Raw genomic sequence first — 21,336 nt, forward strand, 5'->3', positions numbered from 1 at the left:
GCAGGGAGAAAAGAGGAGAAGGAGAAAGAATGCAAGGGTGTGATAGAGAAGGCCCTGAGACATGTGGCAGACAGATTCCTTCCTCCCCCCAAATGAAACAGGACTAAAAGGAAAGCAGAAATCAGGAGGAAGAAAATGGAGAGGACAATAAAGTGCTTATTCTGGAGGGAGCTTCTGACCATAATTCTCTTCATGTCTTCCTTTTTCTTTCTTTGTAGGTATTCCTTTGTCATTTTTCATGTATGGACTGAATTCTGATCATAACTGTATGATGGTAGATTCCACTGAGGAGTGGTAAGTATTTCAAATAATGATTTTGCTACTGCTGTTACTTATAATACTGTATTGATTTTTTTTCAACTCACTATCAGTAATCTACTTTATAATTGATTTATAAGTAATTTGGCAATAAAAAAGAGATGTGAGGAATATGTGTATTTTTTCACACATTGGAGGAATACTTTTAAAGTATCTTTTGCAGTAAATATTTATTGGGTACTTATTTTATGAGGATCTGTGATTGGTGCTGGAGATCGAAAAACGGGTAAATTATAGTCCAGTGGAGAACATCGGCCCATACAAAATTGACTTTAATTTACCATAAGTATTCAATTTTTGAATAATTAAATTGGAAAGTCAGGCCAATATGCAGACAGTGCTTAGAATATTTGTGTTATTTGAGGTTTGGAATTGCCTTTGAACTAGTACTTAAGCAGAATAAGAAACTTAGTTATTTTGGAGCCAGATTTTTTTCACTGCTCCATTTTTAATCAAAAGTGGTATTGTGTGCATGTCTTATTTGTGTTAATAAAATCATAAAACTACAAAAGTGGTATTGTTACATTTGGTCACCCACATATTAATCAGATGGGTTTTAAATTATATTGCTTGATTCTAAAAACATCTCAGAGGATGGAAATTAGACCAACTGTTGACATTTAAAAAATAAAAGTGCCATAATCATAGACAGAAGTACTCTAAGGAAATAAGTTTTTTAAGTAGTTTAAAAGTTAGCAGGGGTGTCCGGGTGGCTCAGTCAGTTAAGCGTCTGCCTTCAGCTCAGGTCATGAAATCATGGTCCTGGGATGGAGTCCCGCATCGGGCTCCTTGCTCAGTGGGGAGCCTGTTTCTCCCTCTCCCTCTGCAGCTCCCCCTGCTTGTGCTTGCTCTCTCTCTGTCAAATAAATAAAAATCTTTAAAAAAAAATAAAAGGAGAGGTATTGAGGCTCGTTAACTTACAAAGCTGTCAAACTTTTATGATATCAGCTTGCATACAGTGTACTATTTCTTGCTTATGCCTGTGTGTAAACAAATGTAAAAATGTAAACAAATAGAGCCTGAAAGTGGTAGAGAGAGGGATAGGTTTAGGAGGAAGCAAAACATTTTATAGTTTATAATACAGCTTTAAGCCTTACTGAAACACAGATGAGAAGAGTAAAGCTTAGGAGCACACATTTTGTGAGTGGCAGAATCAGGACAAGAAACCCATGTCTGCTGTCTTCTTGTGTAGAGTCCTTTCTTTACTATATCATAAATACTTCAAAAACATTCTTTTTCAAGCTAATTTCATAAAGACAATTTGGAAGGAAAGTGAGAAGTCGGATTGTTAAGTCACAGGAGTTTGAACTCTGTAGCTAGGTGAGCCTCAGCTAGTTGTAACTGGGCCTGAGAATTTAAGATGTTTTTCTGTGAATGTTTTAATCACTGTGATCAGTTCCAGATTTTTTTGCATTTGGGGAAAAAGTTGCTCGTTCAGTCTTAGCAAAGTCTTCAAAACAAATCTGAGAGCTTCTCTTAATTTTTATTTGATAATTCTCAGATTTTTATTTGTTAACATTTCATAATATATTTATTACATCCACCCCCAGGTAGTAAGATTTTATTCTACCCTAGTAGTCCAAATTAGTATAATTTTACTATAAATTTCCAGGAGTTTAGATAAATAGTGCATTCTAATGTATGACATTTTCTTTTGATACAGCACATCTTTCTAGAGAAGTGCTTGATATGCACACTGTTTTTCAGAAGCACACAGGTTCTTCTTGCCTAAATCTTCTAAACCTCAGTAAAACAAGTATCAACAGAGTAGACCTATTCTCTTGGGAATTATGTTGGCTTTTTTCTTTTTTTTTTTTTTAAATCTTGTTATTTGCTGTAGTGAGTCCACGTAGCTACTGGAATTACTCTGTAGTTATTATAAACCCTTGTCTGTGATTCACAGTAATGGCCTCAAGGGAAGTAGGACTCAACAGATGGCTCATCTTTTCCAAAAGGATTTGCTAATCTCCCCATGGTGCTCTTTCTAAAAGATTCTGAAATTTGGCAGTGGCAGAATAAACAAGATGATCAGAAAAGATATAAGATAGTCCTAATGTCCATCTTAAATGAAATTAAAAGTATAATAAGGGGCGCCTGGGTGGCTCAGTCGTTAAGCGTCTGCCTTCGGCTCAGGTCATGATCCCAGGGTCCTGGGATCGAGCCCCGCATCAGGCTCCCTACTCTCCGGGAAGCCTGCTTCTCCCTCTCCCACTCCCCCTGCTTGTGTTCCCTCTCTCGCTGTGTCTCTCTCTGTCAAATAAATAAATAAAATCTTTAAAAAAAAAAAAAAGTATAATAAAACTACTCAAGCTTCCTTTGTTATTTTAAGTTTTCCATTAATTTTATATGAAGATGGAGATGACCTAGAAACATCTTTTATTTAATAATTTCTACATTTTGTGCGTAAGACTTAGGGGCAGGTTTGTTTGTTTGTTTTTAATTTACTTAAGCAATCTCTACACCCAAGATGGGGCTCAAACTCATGACCCAAGATCAAGAGCCGCATGTTCCACCCACTGAGCCAGCCAGGTCCCCCTAAGGGGCAGTTTAAAAAAAAAAAAAAGCAACTCGTGATTATCATTTTTCTGCATTTAGGCATTCCCAATGTCCCTCTCTCCTCCTCAGCCAAACCTCAAGAACTTGAAAGAGTTAAGGATAGAATTTCCTGAGTCACTGCAGTGATGAAATTGAACTTTCTTTAAATGTATGTGTTCACAAAGTGTATGGGCACCTGGGTGGCTCAGTCGGTTGGGCATCCTACTCTTGGTTTAGGCTCAGGTCACGGTCTTGGGGTTGTGGGATCGAGCCCTGCATCAGGCTCCACGCTGATTGTGGAGCCTGCTTAGGATTCTCTCTCTCCCTCCCTCTTCCTACCCCCCCCAAACTCATTCCTGCTCTCTGTCTCTCAAAACATAAAATAAAATAATAAAAATTAAATGTATGTGTTCATGAAGTGTTGACATGTAAGCCTTTGGATAACTTACAAATTTATCTAATGGGATATGTGTTGCAAATAAGGCTACATAGATGTTGCATCTGAAATCAATAAGAAGGAATGATCTGATGCTCAGCCAGATGCTGGTGTGCCCAAATTGATAGACAAAAGTCAACAACATTCTATAAGTGAAACAAAAGAATTAATAGATTTTACTGATAACAGCTTAGAGGCATTCTCTGCTCCTTCAAGGGGTTACAGGCTTCTAGTCCATGAAAAACAATGTATTGTTTAACTTTACCTCTTCAGTCCCCCCTCCCTAATTTAACAGACATTTATTGAAAATCTATGTAAAGTTAGGTGTCATTATACTACATATTTTTTTTGTTTTTTTTTTTTTTAAGGATTTTATTTATTTATTTGACAGAGAGAGAGAAAGTGAGAGAGGGAACACAAGCAGGGGGAGTGGGAGAGGGAGAAGCAGGCTTCCCGCCGAGCAGAGAGCCCGATGTGGGGCTCGATCCCAGGACCCCGAGATCATGACATGAGCCGAAGGCAGTCGCTTAACCGACTGAGCCACCCAGGCGCCCCCATATTTTTTTTTGGTATGAGCTTTTTTTTTCTTCTCATGATACAGATCCCTATCCTTTTGATTATGACCTTGCTTTTTTATGTTAGTTCAGCCTCATCTATTGGAGAGCTTTGAAAATTCCTCCAGTATTCATATTTTCCCTCTGAGTGTTCTATTTGTTTATTATGACATCAGAAGGAATTTTTCCTTCCAGTTTTCTGTCACCACCCCCTTCCTTTTCATGGGTCTCGACCTTTCTGCTCTTGACCTCCTCAGTGTAATGCTTCATTTCCACTTGGAAACACTTCATTACCAGAAACCAATACTGGCCACTGCGCTAGTGTTCCAGACACTCTCTCTAAACTTTTTTTTTATGTAGGCTCCATGCCCAGCGTGGAGCCTAATGCAGGGCTTGAACTGACAACCCCGAGATCAAGACCTGAGCTGAGATTGAGTCAGACGCTCAACTGACTGAGCCACCCAAGCACCCCTCTTTACCTTTTTGACTGCAATCTCTTGATGTGCCTCCCATTCCATCTTTCCTGTTGTGCTTTTTTAGCTTCATTATAATCTATTTCTCTTTAACCATTGTATTTTTTTTTTACCAGCTTCTTTTGGCGTACTTTGTATCAGGATTGAAGCTAAATTTGCTCCTGGTCACTTACTTCATTAATAATTTTCCTAAGGTTCTAGATTTCCTTTCCCCTGAAATGCCCAGTATTGCTAGAGCGTGTCATGAATGATTATACTGTATATTCATATCTAACTTGAAATTTTATATTATGTTCTCAGGATCTTATTTCATTACAAATATATAACCATTTATGTTGGCACCATTTAAAAGGAACTAGGGAAAAAAGAAATTTTGCTATAATTTAGTAGAAGAAGGAAACAACAAAGAAGTCAGAAATAAATAACAACATAACATTGAAAGTAATGACCAGTTTTTTAAAAAAAAATAAAACTGGCAGTGCTTTAACTATATTAACTAAGAAGAAAAGGAGGAGCGCCTGGCTGGCTCAGTCAGTAGAGAATGCGACTCTTGATCTCTGGGTTGTAAGTTTGAGCTCCAAGTTGGGTATAGAGATTACTTAAAAATAAAATCTAAAAAATCACAGAAGATTCAAAAACCAATATGAGAAATGGAAGAGAAAACAATATAACAGATAATACATACTGTGATAACATTACTATAAACACTTGTATACTGGGGCACCTGACTGGCTCAGTCAGAAGAGCGTACAACACTTTTTTTTTTTTTTTAAGATTTTATTTATTTGACAGACACAGCGAGAGAGGGAACACAAGCAGGGGGAGTGGGAGAGGGAGAAGCAGGCTTCCCGCGGAGCAGGGAGCCCGATGCGGGGCTCAGTCCCAGGACCCTGGGATCACGACCCAAGCCGAAGGCAGATGCTTAACGACTGAGCCACCCGGGCGCCCCATAAGAGCATACAACTCTTGATCTCAAGGTTGTGAATTCGAACCCTGCATTGGGTATAGAGATTACTAAAAAAATTAAAAACTTTAAAAACAAAAAAACAATTATATACTAACAAATCATATAACTTGGGGGGAAAAAAACTATATTTCCCAAAGAAGAGTGCTATTGTTTTCCATTATTGCAAATCAGGCTTAATAGAGTCAGGTGAATTCTCATACCTGCTTCTGTATGTAGTCTTCTGCAGTTTTTGTTGTTTTGGTTGAAGAATGTGAAGAAATACGACCTCACAGATACATAGTTGGAAAAGCAGTCCTTGCTGTTGCTTTGAAATGCTCTTGGGGACCCTCAGAAATTTTCAGATCACACTTTGTGAATTGATGCTTGAGTATTTATACCTAGAGAATGGAGTTGCTAGGTCAGAAGGTAATGCACATCAACTTTAGAAGATAACACCTAATTGTTTTCTAAAGTGACTACCAGTTTACACAATCACCAGAAGTATATGAGAGTTCTGGTTGCTCTGCACCTTTTTCAGCACTTGATGTCAGACTTTAATATTTTCTGATCTGAGAGGTATGGAAAAAATATACTTCATTGTAGTTTTAACTTTTGTGTTCTTGTTTTCCATATGACTAGGTACTGTTTAAATACCATAGATTCCCCACTGATCTGAAATACCAATATTAACATCTTCAAAATTCTGGGGATTTTTTGGTGTTTTTTCTGACTGTGGTGTTCCATTGTTTATTTTTGTTTCAATAACCATAGTTTTAAAGTTGCCTATTACTTACTATTCTCTTGCTTATTAATAAAACTTAAATTTGAGTGATCGTATACCCAGCTAATTAAAATTATTGTAATTATTAAATAAATTATAATATTTAATAGTGCCAGTTTTCTTCCTCCAGTTACTTTCTCAAATTTCCTTGATTATGTTTCTTTTTCTATATAACCTTTAGTATTATTTTTGTTAGCATCAGGATTGAGTCAACTTTAGGGACTTAATGTAGGAAGATTTTGCATATTCACAATAATAAATACTCCTTCTCAATAATAAATTATGCCTGTTCCCTCCTTAAGCAAATCTTTTATGACCCTCAGTTTTTTAGAAGTCTTCCTATCAGCCCAGACCATTTCTTAAGTTTATTCTTCGGTATTTCATATTTTTTGTTGCAATAGTGAGCAGATTATTTTCATTATTAAGAGTTTATAAATTTGTGAAGATAAAAATTATGGTAATAAAGATATAAACTGATAAATTTCTCTCCTCCCCATTCCTAAACCACCTAGTATTCTTTTCTCCATAGACAACTAATGTTATCTTTTAAAGATAATTTATGCATATTTAGCCAAACACTCTTATACTTCTATTTTTATCATGGAAAATTCTAACATATATGAAAATAGAATACTATAATGAACCCCAGGTACCCATTTTCAAGGTTCAGCAGTTATAAACTGGATAATTTTAAAGCAGACAACTCAGATATCCTATCACTCTTTTTTAAATGTGTGTGTATGTGTGTGTTAAATATTTTAAATCAACTTTATTGAGAATTCAACCTAGGAAAAAGAGATGAAATATATGAATTAGGGGTTAAGAAATGAAGAATAAAGGTAGAAGTTTGCACATAGTTAACTAGAAGTTCTAAGGAAATAGAACAGTGCCACAATATTCAAAGATAAAGTTGCAGAAAATTTCACATAAATGTCAAAGATACCACCACACCTTAAATACAAGAAGTCCATGATATACTTACACTAGAACGTGAAAATGAAAATGCAGAACACCAGAGACAAAGATTTTTAAAAGCTGTCAGAGAAAAAAGATTTGCCAATAAATGAGTGACAATTAGATAGGCGATTTCTTAATAGGAGCAGTGGATGGTATTAAATAGTGGGATAATATCTTAAGAGTGCTGAGAGAAAATGGCAGTCAGTCTAGAATTTTATACCCAGGAAAATTTGACCAGATACAGCAGGTCTTTCAAAAAAAAATAGAATTTATCATTCAGTTGTAAAGATTTAAAACATTCCCTTTAAGTTCAGGGAAAAAACCAAGGCACCTGACATTATCATTTATATTTGACATGTTAGAACTCCCAGCCTGCCCAGTAAGGCAGACATAAGAAATAAATGTTACAGTAATTGGGAAAAAAATAAACTGAAAATCATTATTATATGCCCTTCATCATACAGAGAGGATATGGTTGTTTATGAAGACAAGTTATTAGAATTAATAGGAGCTTAGCAAGGTTTCTGGGTAGTCCATGTGTAGAAACCAGTTTCACTGAAGGTCATTTTGCCTACTAGTTGAGTGCATTTACTCTGATGCCAGACTGCCTGGCTTTGAATTCCAGATTCAACAAACACTTCCTAGCTATGTGTCCTTGGGCACATTATTTAACTTACACCTTTTTCGATAATTTAAAATAAGGGTATCTCATAGGGATATGATGATTAAATGGATCAATATATATCTAAAGCACTTAGATAAGTGTCTGATTCCTAATAAGTGTTACAGATGAATGTTAGTCATTATTACTGTCATCCCAAATGCCATTTTAAACATTAGCAGTGAATAAATAAAACTTTTTAAAAAGATAACGTGTAGTAATTTTAAAATTATGAAGAACTTAGAATAAATTCTTTAAAACATGTTAGACCCTCATGGAAAAAATAAGGCTTTATTGAAAGATATTAATGATATGACTAAGTGGGGAGATAGCCTGTGTTTAAGATAGGAAGACTAGTAAAACAATGTCCTTGATCAGTGGTAGGTTCAGTAAATTTTTATTTAAAACCTAAACAAGATTTATTAGACAAACATTTTAAAATATGTATGTAAAAGCAAAGATGCTTCAGAAGAACAAGATTTGTTTTTTCTTTTCTTTCAGTTATGTCCAAACATATATCAATTACTGTGGTATCATGTTGGTGCAGGAATACAGAAAGACACCAACCAGTAAAACAGATCTGAGAACCTAGAATTCATGCACATATGGAAAGTTGATTTATGTTAGAGAAGCATAGATAAATAGGGAAAGAGTTTTCAAATAAATGCTAGCATGATTTGATACTCATATGGAAAAATTGAGTCCTTCTTACCTCAGACCAAAATGAATTTCAGGTGATTTAAAGATTTAAAAGGTAAAAGACAAAACTATAAAACTTTTAGAAGAAAATAGAGGGGATTATCTTTAAGGATCTTTAAAGATTTTATTTATTTATTTGACAGAGAGACACAGCAAGAGAAGGAACACAAGTGGGGGAGAGGGAGAAGCAGGCTTCCCACTGAGCAGGGAGCCCGAATTGGGGCTCGATGCAGGGCTCGATCCCAGGACCCCAGGATCATGAGCTGAGCCAAAGGCAGGCACCCCAAGGGGATTATCTTTAAACCTTGGGGAGAATCATTTCTTAAATTTGATCAAAAGCAAAAACACAAATATAAAGGAAAAAATTCATAATTTTTTTTAAGTTTTTATATATTTGACACAGAGAGAGACAGCGAGAGAGGGAACACAAGCAGGGGGAGTGGGAGAGGGAGAAGCAGTTCCCCCGCAGAGCAGGAGCCCGATGTGGGGCTTGATCCCAGACCATGGGATCATGACCTGAGCTGAAGGCAGACGCTTAACGACTGAGCCACCCAGGTGCCCCAGAAACTCATAATTTCAACTACATTAAATAGTTTTGTTTAAAAAGTGAGGGGAAACTATTTGCAACAAGTGTGATTGGTGAAGAGCTAGTATCTCAAACAGATTTTTTGCAAATAACATAGAATAAATAGCCTCATAGAAAAGTGGGTAAAAAAACTTGAACCAGGCACATCCCAGGTTTGAAAACACAAATGACCAATAAATATAGTCAGTCTCATCAAAAATCAAACAAATGCAAACCAACCATAGTGAGATGGCATTTGCAGATATCAGATTGGCAGAAATTAAAGTCTGCCAATATCAAATGACGTGACAATATGGAACAACTGGAATTCTCACACACTTCTGGTAATAGGATAAAAATCCATTATAATAATGGATTGAGAAATTAAACTACACAGGGCGCCTGAGTGGCTCAAATGGTTAAGCATCTGCCTTCAGCTCAGGTCATGATCCCAGGGTCCTGGGATCGAGTCCCGCATCGGGTTCCTTTCTCAGCAGGGAGCCTGTTTCTCCCTCTGCCTCTCTCTCTTTCTCTCTCTCTCTCTCTCCCTCTCTTTCTCCCTCTGTCTCTCATGAATAAATAAAAATCTTAAAAAAAAATTAAACTACACAAAAATTAAAATTTTGCTATGGGAGGCAAATACCATAAACGAAATTAAGACAAAAATATTGCAGGGGCGCCTGGGTGGCTCAGTTGGTTAAGCGGCTGCCTTCGGCTCAGGTCATGATCCCAGGGTCCTGGGATCGAGCCCCGCATCGGGCTCCCTGCTCGGCGGGAAGCCTGCTTCTCCCTCTCCCACTCCCCCTGCTTGTGTTCCCTCTCTCGCTGTCTCTCTCTGTCAAATAAATAAATAAAATCTTTAAAAAAAAAAAAAAATATTGCAAAACTTATAACAGACAAAAACTAATTTCTCTGTATATAGAGTCCTTACTAATCATTTAAAAACCATCTTAACCTGTAAAAAGAAAAAATGGAAAAAAAGATGGGAACAAGTGATAGAAAAAAATAAAATTATTCATCCTCACTAGTACTGAAAGAAATGCAAATTAAAACCAGAAGATTCTGTTTTTGTTGTTGACTAAAATTAGCTTGATAAAATACTAAAAAATCTTTGAAGAGAATATTTTATTTTCCTTATATAAGTAAAAATTAAAACAATAATAAAAGCCAAATAAAGATGAATTATTAAAAGACTGAGAAAGCACTACATGAAATCAGGATTAAGAAGTCACAGAAGTCAGGGGAAGAGAGTATTATTTCAGGACCAGATTGGTCAAGAGTATTAAATGTAGAGAGGCCAAGTAAGTTTTGAACCAGAAGTGTACTTTACATGAGTGAGATACTGATGTGAAAAATCACTGGTGACTGAAGATTGCTATTGAGGTGGAGTTGGAAATTGAAATAGATTGAGGAGGAAGTGGGAGGTGATCTAGATTAGGACAAATATGATCCTGGCAGATTCTATTTTGTTTTTAAAATGATCGGGTTGGAGCTTGTTTAAATGCTTTTGGGCAGGATGCCGAGAAAGTGAGTAGGGATGAAATTCAGAATACAGTGGAGAGATAATAGGAGAAAGAGCCCTGAAATGGAGAAATCATGAGACCTAGTTTTTATTGTCCCAATTCTTTGATATTCCGTTATATTGCTTCATCTCTAACAGGTTGGCAGACTCTCTGTAAAGGGCCAGATAGTAAACATTTTAGTCTTTGTAGGCTATAGGGTCTCTGTCACATTTACTCAGCTATGCTTTTCTTTTTTTTTTTTAAAGATTTTATTTATTTATTTGACAGAGACACAGCAAGAGAGGGAACACAAGCATGGGGAGTGGGAGAGGGAGAAGCAGGCTTCCCGCTGAGCAGGGAGCCCGATGCGGGGCTCGATCCCAGGACCCTGGGATCATGACCTGAGCTGAAGGCAGATGCTTAACAACTGAGTCACCCAGGTGCCCCTCAGCTATGCTTTTCTAATAGTAAAGCAGCTGTAGAGGATAGATAGATGAATGGGTGTGGCTGTCCCAGTAAAACTTACTATGGACCCTTTTATTTGAATTTCATATAATTTTTTAAGTGACATGAGATACTATTCTCAATTTTTTTCAGTCATTTAGCTTGTAGTCCCTATGAAAACTAATAGTAGGCCATAATTTGCCAATCCCTGATCTGTAAAATGAAAAACAGAACAAAAATGTATTTCACGTCTGCATTGTGTAGTCTTAATTGAGGGATTCTTGGCTTAATTTCACTAAGTGTATATGCAGTTTATCATATGTATGATCTGATTTAACCTTTTGTTTATCAGAAGTAATTCTTAGTTTGAACCATTTAGCACTCTACAGAAGAACACAGAATTTACTTTTGTGACTAAAGTTCTTATTGCTTAGTCATCATTTATTTGTTCATCAGGAACTCTGTCCTGAGATTACTAGAAGAGGAATGAATGATCTTTGCTGTATTATCGTTACATATCATCATTACAGTAATTGCTGTAATATTCTAAAATAGACTTATTTTTTACTTAAGTATATTTTGGATGGAAAATGAATAGAAAATCAGTATTGGCACAAATAAAAGGTAATTGTAAAAATAAATTAAAATAGAACAGTATTATTTGCCAGAAAATTCTGAAACTGAGTCATTTTTTGTTGTTAAAGAGAGATCAGCAAACTTTTAGAGATTTTAAAGTTAATAACAAGCTGACTCAAAAGTTTGAAGGAGAACTGAAAAAAAAGTTTCTCATTAATGCTTTGTGTATCTGCAGTTATCCTCAGTTACTTTATGTTAGGAAACCTTTACATAAGTGATAGCAGTTGAAACTTACTAAACTCTAGGGCTCTCTTAGTTTTTCAGTTGAAACACCTAATTCTATTACTAAGACTCTGACAGTAATCAGGTAAAAGATTTTGGAGGTTTATTCAGTAATCCCTAATCTCCCAAGCATTCAAGTCCTTAATGTTTGGTAATGGTCTTAGGAAACTCAGTACAAATATTTTTTTTTTTTAAGATTTTATTTATTTGACAGCACAAGCAGGGGAGCAGCAGGCAGAGGGAGAGGGAGAAGCAGGCTGCTCCCCACTGAGCGGAGAGCCCGACGTGGGGCTCGATCCCAGGACTTTGGGATCATGACCTGAGCCGAAGGCAGATGCTTAACTGAGCCACCCAGGCGCCCCCAAGTATTCTTTTAAAATAGACTTAGACCTCCATGTGAGGTATTGATACTATTACTAGCCTCAGAGAAGTTAGGCATTTTCCCTAACATAATATTATTAATTAACGGTAGAACCAAAATTTGAAACATTATGATTTTTTTGCCTTTCTTGCCATCTGCCCCTGTGAAATAAAAGGTATAAAGGCAAGCTAAAGAGGAAAGGAAAAAGGCTTGGGAATTTCTAGGACTGAAAGAGTGTGAGTCTCAGCTTGAAGGAGAAAACTTGGATGAAGTTTTAGACAGATGAAGAATGAATTTTACTTAGGCAAAAAATCATAACATCCTACTGTTAAAAGGAAGCATAGCTATTCTTGTTTTATTCTTTTTTTTTTTTTTGGTTCATTTTTTTAATTTTTTATGTTAGTCACCATACTTTACATCATTAGTTTTTGATGTAGTGTTCCATGATTCCTTGTTTGCGTATAACACCCAGTGCTCCGTTCAATACGTGCCCTCTTTAATACCCATCACCAGGCTAACGCATCCCCCCACCCCTCTCCCCTCTAGAACCCTCAGTTTGTTTCTCAGTTTCCATAGTCTCTCATGGTTCATCTCCTCCTCCGATTTCCCCCCCTTCATTTTTCCCTTCCTACTGTCTTCTTTTTTTTTTAACATATAATGTATTATTTGTTTCAGAGGTACAGGTCTGTGATTCAACAGTCTTAACACAATTCACAGTGCTCACCATAGCACATACCCTCCCCAATGTCTATCACCCAGCCACCCCATCCCTCCCACCCCCCACCACTCTTAATTTAAAAGGTAGTGCTTCTGGGGGCACCTGGGTGGCTCAGATGGTTAAGCGTCTGCCTTCAGCTCAGGTCATGATCCCAGGGTCCTGGGATCAAGCCCCGCATCAGGCTCCTGGCTCAGCGGGGAGCCTGCTTCTCCCTCTGCCTCTGCCTCTTCCCCTGCCCATGCTCTCTATCTCTGTGTCTCAAATGAATAAATAAAATCTTTAAAAAAAAAAAAAGTTAAAAAAAAATTTAAAAAGGTAGTACTTTTGATATTTAGCAATTTGCTATAAATTTTTGGTAGATACTCATCAAATTATGAATGTGTCAATTCCTCTTTACTAAACATTTTTAAAAATATAAGTGAATTTTGGGGTGCCTGGATGCCATGATCTCAGGGTCCTGGGATTGAGCCCCAGGGGTGAACTCCGCTTGTTTGTGATACATTAATATATTTATTTTTTGAATCTGTTTGTAACTACTAATTTAATTTATTAATAGTATTAAGATGATGAATTTGTTTAATTTTTTCTTTGAATTCGTTTTTTTAAATTTTTATTATGTTAATCACCATACATTATATCATTAGGTTTTTTTGCATTTTTTAAAAATTTTATTATGTTATGTTAATCGGCATACATTACATTATTAGTTTTTGATGTAGTGTTCCATGATTCATTGTTTGCATATAACACCCAGTGCTCCATTCAGTACATTAGTTTTTGATGTAGTGTTCCACAATTCATTGTTTGCGTATAACACCCAGTGCTCCATTCAGTATGTGCCCTCTTTAATACCCATCACCAGGCTAATGCAGTTTTAATAAGTTTTTCTTAGAATGTATTATTTTGTATAATCCTTTCTTTAAATGATTTTATTCATTTAGAGAGAGTGAGTGCAAACAGGGGGAAGGACAGAGGGAGAGAGAGAATTTCAAGCAGACTCTGCACTGAGCGTGGAGCCCATCTCAGGGCTGGATCCCACAACCCTGAGATCATGACCTGAGCTGAAATCAAGAGTCAGATGCTTAACTGACTGAGCCACCCAGGTGCCCCTTGTATAATCCTTAAATGTATTAGCTTAAATCTGCTCATAATATACAAGTCCTATATGAATATATGTTTTAGTTGTTAGGGAACCTTTCTGCTTTTGATTTGTTTGATCTTTTTCATTCATTCATTCATTCATTCATTCATTCATTCAACTATCTGTTAAGGACCTAATATGCACCGTGCCTTGTGCATTAACTATTCTTGAAGTTTTTAGAATTGATTTTTCTCTTTCTTTTTTTTATTATTATGTTAGTCACCATACAGTACATCATAAGTTTTTGATGTTGTTCCATGATTCATTATTTGCTTATAACACCCAGTGCTCATTACAACACGTGCCCTCCTTAATACCCATCACCAGGCTAACCCATCCCTCCACCCCCCTCCCCTCTGAAACCCTCAGATTGTTTCCCAGAGTCCATAGTCTCTCATGGTTCATCTCCCCCTCTGACTTCCCCTCCCTTCAGTTTTCCCTTCCTTCCCCTAATGTCCTTCATGCTATTCCTTATGTTCCACATATGAGTGAAACCATATGATCATTGTCTTTCTCTGCTTGACTTATTTCACTTAGCATAATCCCCTCCAGTTCCATCCATGTCGATGCAAATGGTGGGTATTCATCTTTTCTGATGGCTGAGTAATATTCCATTGTATATATGAACCACATCTTCTTAATCATTCGTCTGTTGAAGGGCATCTCGGCTCCTTCCACAATTTGGCTGTTGTGGACTTTGCTGCTATGAACATTGGGGTGCATATGCCCCTTCTTTTCACTACATCTATATTTTTGGGGTAAATACCCAGTAGTGCAATTGCTGGGTCAGAGGGTAGGTATGATTAATTGAAGAGGTTTGGGTTTTTTTTTTTGTAATTTAAGTCATTAAATAAGTTATTCTTCCCTTCCAACATGGGCTCAAACTCATAACCCCAAGATCAAGAGTCATGTGCTCTACCAACTGAGCCAGCCAGGCACTCTGGCTCAAGCTAGTGTATCTTAAGGGTATTCTTGTTAGAAGGAAACACTACTGGTGTCTATCAATGAGGCTGGATGAGAAAAAGACTGATTTTCTTCTATTTCTAGAGGTCCTTGTCCATTCCCTATTCTTATCCATGATCCATTGATTGGGAGGCTGTAAGATTATCTTTCATAAAGGGTGGAGTGGAGATTGAGGGCAAGATCTTTTGTGAACTTTCTGTAGAATCTTCTCCTTTGTGATCCTTCTGTAGAATTTTGGCAACTCTTAATGTAGACTATGATCTAAGTTTGAACTAAGCAGTTGATAGCTATCAGGAGGCCTGTGAATCATATTATGAAATGGTATGAAAAATCCATGTCTACATATATTTCTCTGTGTGTAGGCTCCATTACTCTCCTTCAGTGCCTAATATGAGTTCTACTTGAAAGGTTAAGAATCATTGTGTTGGGTGGGGGGAGAGGGAGGGCTGGAGAGAGAAAGGAGGGAAGAAAAGAAATCTGTTACTAGTATGACAATTTATGAGGTCTTAATCCGTTTATAGAATGATACTATGGAACAATAGCCGATGGGTGATTGTTCAGGCTATCGTAGGGATAGTTGTGCAGTAGTTGGTTTACAACTTTAATAAGTTTCTTCCAAAGGAGAGATTCTGATTTCAAGAATATCATTCTATTCACAGAAGTGTGTCAGCAAAATACTTTTAAAAATATAGTATTTGGCAAGAATTTTACTAAATGTTAATAAAAATTGTTTGTAAGTTATTAAGCTTTTCAGGAACACAGACTTTTGGTTACCCAATTATAGTTACATAAATTACACAGAAAAGGTCTTTAGAAACTACAAAATAAATATTCAAAAAATTACATAAAAGCTAAAACTGTTAATTCATTTTTTATTTTGGCAAATTGAGATTGGAATCTGTTGTGAATGTGACCAATAATATATATTCAATTCCATGTAAGAATTTTTAAACCGTTTTACTGCCATTGCCTTTTATGTGTTTATTGACCTTTTGCTTAATAACTTGGGGTTGATTTTAGGCCACCAACAAAATGGAAATGAAAGAGATTGCTAAACACAAGACACTATGGAAAATGAACTCAACCAGTGAACCTTTATTAGTCGCTGGTGTAGAAGTCAATCCTCTGAAAAAATTCACTATTCCCAAGATCAGGAGGACAGCTGAGAAAGGTAATATTTACTGTCTCCATGGAAGATGAGTTTATTTCATAACTATTACTGCATTTCTCTGATTCTTAGTTTATGTTCGTCTTCTGTTTTGACTATATAAAATTAGGTTAAGTCATGCCTTTAATTCCTTAAACACACATGTATCCACACAAAGGTACATAGAACAGATATGTCTCCTAAGTACACTTAAAAATTCTGGATATCATACATAAAACAAATATTAGAAGACTTTGAAAGGTTTAGAGAAAATGGACCAGCTAAGGACCCTGGGAATCAAGGAATGCTATTGCAGTAAGTTCTCTGGGTTTTTTTGTTTGTTTCCTCCATGTCTTAGATTGGATGCCAACAGTCCAGGAATGCCATCTGAAACAGACACAGAAAGCCCCAAGAAAAAGTCCCTTGCCAAGGACTGGGAAAGGCACATCCTAGAAAAATAGAAACCTAGTTGACAATAAATACCTTACTCCTACAAAAAATTAGGGGTGAAAATACAACCTGTACACCTTTGTTAGCAAAGGCTTAAGTGGAGGACTTAGACTTCCACTAAATGCCTTTTGCCTTCATGGCAGTAACAAGTTCCCCTCCCTGCCGTCCCCTGCCCCTGCAGTGTCCATGGTTTCCACCCCTGCCCTGTGATGAGCCACCCCTTCTCACTTGGAGTAGAGCCAATAAAGACCAAGTAAGGAGCCTGGACTTCTGTGACACCTGCCAATTACAAAGCACCCATCCCTCTCCCACTTTGTCAGTGGAGGCTGAGTCAGGAGCGCTGACCTCCACTCCTTCCTTGGGGTAACAAATCATCCCCCCACCGTGTCATTGGAGACCCTGTGGAGAGCCAGGACTTCAGTCCCACCTGGTAGTAAAGAATCAGTACCCCGCCCCCCCTTTCCCTATTGGCAGATTCCCCTGCTGGCTCAGTTTCAGTAGAAGCTTTTTAAAACCCAAGATTAAATATGATCCAGAGTCTCTTACTCTTAACATCCAAAATGACCAAGATATAATTTTTTGAAATCTTTCATTTACCACCAATCAGGAAAATCTCAGTTTAAATGAGAAAAGATAATCCACAAATGCCAACACTCTGATGAAATAGAAGTTGGAATTATCTGGCAAGACTTTTAAAGCAGCCATTATAATGATGTTTCAGTAAGCAATTATGAACACTCTTGAAACAAAAGAAAAATAGAAAATCTCAGCAAAGAAGTGGAAAATGTAATAACCAAGTAGAAATTTTGGAACTGAAAAATGCAATAATTTAAATAACTCAGTGGATGGGTTCCAGAGATGAATTGAGAAGACATTGGGAAGAGTCTGTGAATTTAAAGATAATAACAATAGAAATTACTCAGCCTGAACAACACAGAAAAAAAGTTGGCAGAGCTTCAGGGACATGTGGAACAATAATAAAAGATTAAACATCTTTGTCTTCAGTGTCCCCAAAGTAAAAGAGAAAGAGTATGGAAAAGTATTTGAAGAAATACTGGCGAAAAATTTCCCAAATTTGGCAAAGGGCATAAACCTATATAGTCAAGGGGCTGAATAAGCTTTAATAAATAAGATAAACCCAAAAAAAGTCCATGCTACAGCACATCATAATCAAACTTCTGAAAACTAAGGACAGAAAAATCTTGAAAGCAACTAGAGCAACCATATATCTATAGGGGGAAAAATTTTTTTAAGATTTATTTTTTTTAGAGAGCATGTGGAGGAAGGGGTAGAGGTAGAGGGAGAAAATCCTCAAGCAGACTTCTCGCTGAGTGCAGAGCCCGACACACGGCTCAATCCCAGGACCCCGCGATCATTACCTGAGCCGAAAACCAAAAGTCAGCCGCCCAACCAACTGAGCCACCCAGGCTCCTCTGGGGGAAAAAATGTTTTTAAAGTAAACTCTACACCCAACAGAGGCTTGAGCTCATGACCCCAAGGTCAAGAGTCACATGCTGTACCAACTGAACCAGCCAGGTACCCCTATAGGGGAAAAATTTTTTTGAATGACAGAAGAGTTCTCATTAGAAACCATGGAGTCCAAAGGAATTGGCACATTTTTCAAGTGTAGAAAGAAAACTGTCGACCCAGAGTTCTGTCCCTAGCAGAAATATCCTTCAAGAATAGAAGTAAACATTGTCAGATGAAGTAAACTAAAAATTTTACATCAGCATATCCACCCTGAAAGGATGGCTAAACAAAGTTCCCTAAACAGAAAATGACAAAAGAAAGAAGCTGGGAACACTAGGAATGAAGAAAGAACAATAGGAAGAGTCAAAATATAGGGAAATTTAATGGGCCATCCTTTTCTTGAGTTTTCTTTTTCTTTTTTTTTTTTTTAGATTTTAGTTATTTGGGGCGCCTGGGTGGCTCAGTCGTTCAGCATCTGCTGTTGGCTCGGGTCATGATCCCAGGGTCCTGGGATAGAGCCCTGAATTGGGCTCCCTGCTCAGTGGGAAGTCTGCTTCTCCCTCTCCCCCAGCTTGTGTCCCCTTTCTCACTGTCTCTCTCTCAAATAAATAAATAAAATCTTTAAAAAAAGATTTCACTTATTCCCTCTGCCCCTTCCTCTGCATGCTCTCTAAAAAAAAATAAATTTTAAAAAGAACCCAAGCAGGAAGAGTTGCAAAGGGAGAGGGAGAAGCAGGCTTCCCGCCAAGCAGAGAGCCCAATGTGGGGCTTGATCCCAGGACCCCCAGGATCATGACCTGAGCCAAAGGCAGATGCCTAACCAACTGAGCCACTAGGCACCCCCTCTTGAGTTTTCTAATTGTATTTGACAGTTGGAGAAAAATTATAACATTTTCTAATGTGATTCTCAGGGAATATAGAGGAAATAATTATAAAGTGAAATATTACCTTTGGAGGGAACTGGGTGGATGGGTATAGGCTCTCTCTGTGTTATATATTACAACTACATGTGAATCTACAGTTAACCTCAGAATTAAATGTTTTTATAAAAATAGATCAAAATGAATTTTTTAAATGTTCAAGTAACCCATAGGTGGTCAGGAAAATGAAATAGAGAATTGAACAATGAAGGGAAAAATAAACAGATAAATGGCAGGCGTAAGACCTAACATATCAGTTATATTAAGTGTAAATGTTCCAAATAGACCAATTAAAAAACAGAAGTTGAGGGGCACCTGGGTGGCTCAGTCGTTAAGCATCTGCCTTTGGCTCAGGTCATGATCCCAGGGTCCTGGGATCGAGGCCTGCATTGGGCTCGATGCTCAGCAGGAAGCCTGCTTCTCCCTCTCCCACTCCCCCGTTCCCTCTTCGCTGTGTCTCTCTCTGTCAAATAAATAAATAAGTAAATAATTAAAAAAAAAAAAACAGAAGTTGACACAATATATTAAAAAACATGACTCAAGTATATACTTGATAAATTCACTTCAGATATAGTGATACACATTTTTTGAAAATAAACATAAGCAGAAAGATAGGCCATGCAAACAATCAAAATAAAGTGAGAGTAGCTTTATTAATATCCAATAAAGTAGACTTCTGCGGAAAGAAAATTACCAGGAACAAAGATACTACATAATGATGAAAAAGGTCAGTCTGCCAAGAAGACATAGCAACCCTTAATGTGTATTCAGTATGCATGAAGCAAAATTGTTAGAACTGAAAGAAGAAATGGACAAATCCAGAATTATAGTTGGAGACTTTAGCACACCTCTCTCAACAATTGATAGAACTAAAACCAAAGACCCCAATAAAAAAGAGAATTACAGACCAATATTCCTGATGAACATGGATGCAAAAATTCTCCACAAGATACTAGCTAATTTAATCCAACAGTACATTAAAAGGATTATTCATCACGATCAAGTGGGATTTATTCCTGGGCTGTAGAGGTGGTTCAGTATCTGCAAATCAACTTGAAACACCAAATTAATAAAAGAAAGGATAAGAACCATATGGATCTTCTCAATAGATGCAGAAAAAGCATTTGACAAAATACAGAATCCTTTCTTGATAAAAATCTTCAAGAAAGTTGGGATAGAAGGAACATATCTCAACATCATAAAGGCCATATATGAAAAACCAACAGCTAGGGTGCCTGAGTGGCTCAGCCGTTAAGTGTCTGCCTTCAGCTCAGGTCATGATCCCAGGGTCCTGGGATCGAGTCCCACATCGGGCTCCCAGCTCGACAGGAAGCCTGCTTCTCCCTCTCCCTCTCCCCCTGCTTGTGTTCTTGCTCTCACTATCTCTCTCTCTGTCAAATAAATAAACAAAATCTTTAAAAAAAAACAAAACAAAACCAACAGCTAATATCCTCAATGGAAAAAAAAAATCAGAGCTTTTCCTCTAGGGTCAGGAACACAACAGGGATGTCCACTCTCACTGTTGTTCAACATAGTACTCCAAGTCCTAGCCTCAGCAGTCATCAAGATAAAAAGCTTTTGCAGAGTAAAGGAAACAATAAAACTAAAAGGTAACCTTTGGAATGGGAGAAGATATTTACAAATGACATATCTGATAAAGGGTTAGTATCCAAAATCTATAATGAACTTATCAAACTCAACACCCCAAAAAAATAATCCAGTTAAGAAAGGGACAGAAGACATGAATAGACATTTTTCCAAAGAAGACATCTAGATGGCTAACAGACACATGAAAAGATGCTCAGCCTCACTCATCATCAGGGAAATACAAATCAAAACCACAATGAGATACCACCTCATACCTGTCACAATGGCTAAAATGAATAATTTGGGAAACAACAGATGTTGGCAAGGATGTAGAGAAAGGGAAATCCTCTTACACTGTTGGTGGGAATGTAAACTGGTATAGCCACTCTGGAAAACAGTATGGAGGTTCCTCAGAAATTTAAAAATAGAACTACTCTATGACTCAGCACTTGCACTACTAGGTATTTATCCAAAGGATACAGAAAAGCTGATTCGAAGGGGCACATGCATTCCAATGTTTATAGCAGCATTATCAACAATAGCCAAATTATGGAAAGGAACCCAAATGTCCATTGACTGATGAATGGATAAAGAAGATCACACACACACACACACACACACACACACACACACACACACACAGGAATATTACTCAGCAATCAAAAAGAATGAAATCCTGCCATTTGCAACAACATGGATGGAACTAGATGGAGTGTATTATGCAAAGCAAAATAAGTCAGAGAAAGTCAAATATTATATGATTTCACTTATATGTGGAATTTAAGAAACAAGACAGATGAACATAGGGGGGAGGGAAGGAAAAATAAGATAAACAGGGAAGCAAACCATA

The 21,336-nt window shown here is 37.1% G+C and overlaps 1 protein-coding gene across 1 annotated transcript in view; it reads left to right on the forward strand.

Annotated features, from left to right (window-relative positions):
• Positions 1 to 217: 217 nt before the first annotated feature.
• The window catches only part of TEX15 (testis expressed 15, meiosis and synapsis associated), a 72,660-nt gene continuing 51,541 nt past the window's right edge, over positions 218 to 21,336 (forward strand). The window contains exons 1-2 of the mRNA XM_032413792.1: positions 218 to 294; positions 15,933 to 16,083. Of these exons, the coding sequence (XP_032269683.1) occupies positions 15,945 to 16,083 (139 nt within the window). The 5' untranslated portion in view covers positions 218 to 294; positions 15,933 to 15,944. The remainder of the gene's footprint in view (positions 295 to 15,932; positions 16,084 to 21,336) is intronic.

The sequence above is a fragment of the Phoca vitulina genome, unplaced genomic scaffold (assembly GCF_004348235.1).
Source record: "Phoca vitulina isolate PV1807 unplaced genomic scaffold, GSC_HSeal_1.0 scaffold15, whole genome shotgun sequence".
NCBI classification, from domain to species: domain Eukaryota; kingdom Metazoa; phylum Chordata; class Mammalia; order Carnivora; family Phocidae; genus Phoca; species Phoca vitulina.